This window comes from Austrofundulus limnaeus, unplaced genomic scaffold, assembly GCF_001266775.1.
Source record: "Austrofundulus limnaeus strain Quisiro unplaced genomic scaffold, Austrofundulus_limnaeus-1.0 Scaffold83, whole genome shotgun sequence".
Lineage (NCBI taxonomy): Eukaryota > Metazoa > Chordata > Actinopteri > Cyprinodontiformes > Rivulidae > Austrofundulus > Austrofundulus limnaeus.
In genome coordinates, this window is record NW_013952485.1 from 1,258,722 (window position 1) to 1,264,283 (window position 5,562).

The 5,562-nt window shown below is 39.8% G+C and overlaps 1 protein-coding gene across 1 annotated transcript in view; it reads left to right on the forward strand.

The window, feature by feature from the left end:
- Positions 1 to 5,562, forward strand: part of inpp4aa (inositol polyphosphate-4-phosphatase type I Aa) — a gene marked incomplete at its 5' end in the record, with an annotated part of 19,379 nt that overhangs the window by 8,991 nt on the left and 4,826 nt on the right. Inside the window, 5 exon segments of the mRNA XM_014011668.1 lie at positions 1,471 to 1,755; positions 1,831 to 1,978; positions 3,408 to 3,440; positions 3,589 to 3,761; positions 3,877 to 4,000. Of these exon segments, the coding sequence (XP_013867122.1) occupies positions 1,471 to 1,755; positions 1,831 to 1,978; positions 3,408 to 3,440; positions 3,589 to 3,761; positions 3,877 to 4,000 (763 nt within the window).

The following is a 5,562-nucleotide window of genomic DNA, read 5'->3' on the forward strand; positions in this document are numbered from 1 at the left end:
GATACTGTGGTCACTTTCCATGTAGCATCAATTATGCTAATGCTAGCTGCCTGTCACGTTCTCTCGTCCTGGCTACACCTCCGCTCTCTAACCCCCCCTTACCCACCCACTTTGATGCATTTTTCAAATTTCGCCTTGGGGCGGAGTTATCTTTTCACAGGGGGGTAAGATACACTTTAAAGGCTACATCCACACTGCAGGCCTTTTCAGTATGTGGTACTAAATCAGATACATATCTGATATTTATTGAAGTGACTGCAGTCACATGTTTTGTTTCATCTGGCTTTTACTTCAGTGAGGTGGGGCTGAGCAAATCGATCCACTAACCTCGAGTCATGCAGTTTAAATCTTGTAGCTCCACACGTCTTGAGCTATGGAACAGAAGTCCCGTTGTTTCAACTTTGTTCTTTTAATTTTCCATGACCTGGACGACTGAGAATCCACAGAAACAAATGATAGCAACATCCGTTGAGGACCATATCGATGCTAAAGTTGCCCCATCAAAACCTTTCTTTTAGTACGTTGTTTTGTACCAAAATAAAATGCTGGACTGGAGCACACGGTCAGAGTCCAGCAGGTTCAAATACAAACACTGAACTAAAGAASCAGGTCAGATAATTATATAATCAACTCTGATTGAACAACTTCAGAATCGACATGCTAACAATTAGCAGTTCCAGAGATATGCCTTGATTTGTTTTCATAATTAGGATATTATCATTGATATTTGGTCTGAGTTCTATTTCATTTTTAGGTTATTTTAATGAGGTATTTACTGCTCTTGTTTTTTCTTCATAATGAATCCTGGAGCAGCTGTCAAATGACTCGGGAAGATAATCAATACAAACCCACAATGTCTTTGACATGACCTTGAAACACTCTTGGTGTAGTTTAGTCCAGGTGTAGCACCAACTCCTCAGAAGGTCCTGGGTTCGATCCCCGGTTTGAACCTGCAGTCATTCTTTGTGGAGTTTGCATGTTCTCCTCGTGCTTTCGTGGGTTTTCTCCAGGTACTCCGGTTTCCCCCACCCCTAAAWACATGTGCAATATGTTGCCTTCAGGCCCAGGCCTCCCTTGAAAAAGAGATCTGTGATCTCAATGGGATTTGCCTGGTTAAATAACGGTGAAAGTAAATAAATAAATTTGTTCAGGGGATCAGAGATGCTCAAAGCCAACAGCTCAGGGGTCGGACAGTGCTAGACAAAAACACATTATGTAATATGCGCATTATGTAAAAGAACACAATGTCATCTCAATTTAAAATGAAATTCATAAAAAAAAAGAAAATAAAAAGAAAGATCATGGCAGGCCAGATGGAAGTCACCCGCAGGCCGGATGCGGCCCACAGTCCGCTAGTTGATTAACCCAAGTTTAGTCCTTTCTTGACATCAGTTTAGATGTTCATATTATCAATTAAACACATATTTTAAATAAATCAAAGATTAAACACATCGTGTTTTCTCCCATCAGACTCGTCAGTTGGTGGCCGTGTGTGATTCCAAGCTGCTCTCCTCAGCCATCCTCACCTTCACCACCGCCCGCTCAGAGTTCTCTCAGCGCAGCACCCCGTCACCCTCCTCCTCTTCCCTCTCGCCCTCCTCTCGCTCCCCGTCCCGCTCCCCCTCTCGCCACCCTCCCATCTCCCCGTCTCGTGTCGCCACCTCACCGTGCCGACAAGTCGCTGCTCCGGAGGGCGGCGAGGGGAGTAAAAGCAAGCGAGGCTCGACGCAGGCTGAGCTCCACGAGGAGGAGTGGGTAAGACTAACAGACTCTTATCTGCCAATTGCTGCACCTGTTTCGTGTTCATCTCTGATCCGTGTGTGCGTGCAGGAGAAGGTGTGGCAAAATGTTGATAAAAGCCTGGAGTGTGTGATCCAGAGGGTGGACCGGCTGCTGCAGCGAGACAAAATCCAAAGCGACAGCAGCTCTGAGGACGTCTTTCTGCTGGCCAGTGAGGAGCTGAGTGGCAACAAGAAAGGTTTCAGTATTTGACAGAAATGTTTATTTGTAATGAATATAGGGATGGGTACAGAATTCAATAATTTTATACCGACCAAATTCTGTCGGTACTACCGAGAACCTATTCACGTAACATCAAACAGTACCATGTTTCGGTACCTAAACGCATCATTGTGACCGTGTTGGCGTAAGAGTGGTGAGTTTTTCATGCTTGTCCTGAACGCAGAATAGCACAAGAGCGTAATGACATCAGCACCCGCTGCTTCAGTAGAGTTCAGTCTGAACGTAGCTCGAAAGCCTCGCAGCTCCTGGAGTGAAACTCGCTGAACCTCGCCTCTGGATAATTATATTGTGAGCACAACATTCGCTTGCTCAAAGTAAATAAAGTACCGCCACTTTCTTTATTTCATCCACCATTAAACAGAGACTGGCAGAGGAAAACAACAGAGGCGCTTCCCGATAGTCTGAACCCGTCTGACCTGAATGAACACAAGCAGCCAACTTGAAGCATTGGTGTGTTCTGGATGCTGAAAACGTAGCTTGAATACTTTTTTTATTTTAACTCCATCCTCTTTTGCTTATTTGATTTAAACTTATTTGCCTTACATGGACCTCCATCACACGATTTTTCTAGCGGGGAAATGACATCAATAGAAATACGTGGAGCTGGATTTTAATTTGTGCAATAAGACAAAACAGACTCTTGTTTTCAAGAGTTTGCACTTTAAAGAAATAAGTTACACAACTGATGTTACAATACACAGAGTTGGATGTTGTCTTGATACTTGTTAAAATTTATATATTGAGGAATATGTTAAAAAAAATTTATTATTATTTTTAAAAAAACAACACACACAAAGTACTGAAAATTGGTACCGGTATCGATTCCCAGGTACCGGATATTGGTACTGAATCAATTCAAATGTCAAAGGTACCCCTCCCTAAATGTATGAGATTACCTCTTTATTAAACAGAGACCTCTGGATACCACCTAAAATAAAATGTTTAGGTTTTTTTACTCATTGGAATCATCATCATACGATGTGACTGAACATCTACATTCTGATTATCTGATTGTCAGCATGAATTTACTTTAATTTTTAAACTTTGGATAGATTTTTTTGAAGTTTGTGTATTTTGCAATGGGGTTCTGTGGAAAGATTATGAAATAATATCTTACCTGCTGTAGATGGCTCTCTGATCAACCTCAGTTTGAAGAAAATTTTAATTTTCTATCTGGCAGTCGAGCTAATGTCTAATTTGAGGTGTTAGATCCTCAATACAGTCAGAATTAAACTTTTTTTTTCAAACTGAGATTGTTCAAAGAACTATCTACAGCAAGTAAGATATTAATTATTCATAATTATTCCACAAAACCTCACTTTGATTTATCACTTTAAGCAAAAGTAGAATTTTATTTTGAATGTTTTCTGCTCTCTTATTTGCAGAAAGCATCCCAGAGGTGGAAAAGACATCTCCAGGTAGGAGAAATGTTGATTCCAGGAGTTTTTTATTTACTTCCTAGTTTCTTTTATATCTGGGTATACACAATGCTGAAGGGGAGGCACGTATTTTCAGACGTAACTTAAAACACTTCTTATACTTTATGGAGTTGTTGTGTTTTACCAGGCGAATGGAGCGAGGCGCTGTATCCTCTGCTCACCACTCTGACAGACTGTGTGACTCTGATGAGCGACAGAGCGAAGAAAGCTCTGGTGTTTCTCCTGATGCAGGACAGCGCCCCCACTATCGCCCTGAGCCTCACGCTGCAGTATCGCCGTGATGTCGTCTTCTGCCAGACGGTCTGTCGGCTTGTGACGCCGACATCAAAACACCAACATTTACAGCTCTTACAGGTTCAGACACTCTCTGTGGACGTAAATGTTGAAAACACTGATTTGAGTTGTTTTGTTGCAGCTGACTTCTCTGATCTGCGGCTTCGTTCTCAAGCTGAGGAACTGTCTCTGTGACTCGGGCTTCCTGCGCCAGCTGCACACCATCGGCTTGCTTGTTCAGTTTGAGAGCCTGCTCAGCACATACGGTAACGTGTGTGAAACAGTGTGTGAGCACTGATGCTGGGTTGGTGATGTGCTTAGTCAAGAAAATAATAAAGTGTGTAACGCTGAAATGGGTTATAGTAGATGTTTTGCATTGAATCTTAAAGAAAACATCTATTAAGATATAAATTTCATAAGAAATATTAATAATGTGAATTCAAACATTCACATAAATAAGATGATCAATTTTTTCTTCTGTATGTTTTTGGCACGTGTCTGATTCCACAATTTTTGTGCAATTTCAGCATTCATATTTTAAAACATTCAGGACATTCTGGCAATAACTTGGTATTTCAGTAATTTATACTTTTAGAGATATTTGGAGGGTTTTGGGGCACATTAATAGAGCTGTCTTCAGCATCTTTAAAACCCTTCAGAATAGTTAAACCTTTCCTGCACGTTACACCTTTAGTTCTGGTTTTGCTTTTTAAACTTTTTTGTACTAATTTTAGCTTCCTTCAACTTTTTGCTAATATTACATTTGTTCTGCCTTTTCAGATACTTTGCTAATTACATTTTTTCTGTGTGCTTCTATCAGCTGTTTTCTGCTAATTTAAGCTTTTTATATTTCTTTTAGCTGTTTTCTGCTATTTAAGCTACTTTTTAGCTGTTTTCAGTTAATTTTAGTTTTTTGTGATAATTTTAGCTACATCTTTCAGCTGCGTAATTCAGCTAATGTGCTATTTTTTTCTTTGAGCTAGATTCAGCTTTTTCAGCTAATTTTCTGCTAATTTCAGCTTTTCATACATGTCAAGTTGTATGTATTGTCTGTAATTTACACAGATTTTGACAGAATTTTTTGTGAAAATTACTGATTTTTGAGGCTTGTCGTCGCAAAAAGCAGAAACACGTTGGAATAATGCCAGAAAAGTCTGCGGGTATGATAATCAAATATGATTTAATTATGAGCGACAAACAAACAGAACTGAATCAGGAAGTTCTGCATGATTGTAACTAACTCGTCAGCAGAAAACAGCCAGTAATATAACATTATGTTAACACCATGTGACAGTTTACAACCAATCACAGATTGCCAAAAATACTGTCCAGCCTATGACAGGGCTCCTAGCTCAAAGAGTCTGTTATCAAACAAGAGAGTTCAGTCCGTTGCGGAGTCCTGACGTCCGGAAACAAACAGACTACGAGCCGAAATGAGCTATCAGAAAGATACRAGTGATGGACAGTGTCAAGGTGAAACAGATATAAATAATTAGTCCATGACAGGCTCATTATACAGGAAAACATCCAAAGGGGTTGACGTGTATGGCTTTTTGACTGTTTTACAACAATTTGTAAAGGTTTTCTACATATTTTCACTTTTTCTGCWAAAATCTTTCAACATTAAGCATTCAGTTCTGTACTCATGTGTTTTGTTCTGAAGTTAGTGAAGGTTTTTAGGAAATTAATTTATAAACTGCTGACGTGTTTTCCTTTTCAATCATTTATATTAACACACTTTATACACCAGAGGTCCGTTAATGACAAAATAATGTTGTTTACTACTACTACTACTACTACTACTACTACTACTACTACTACTACTACT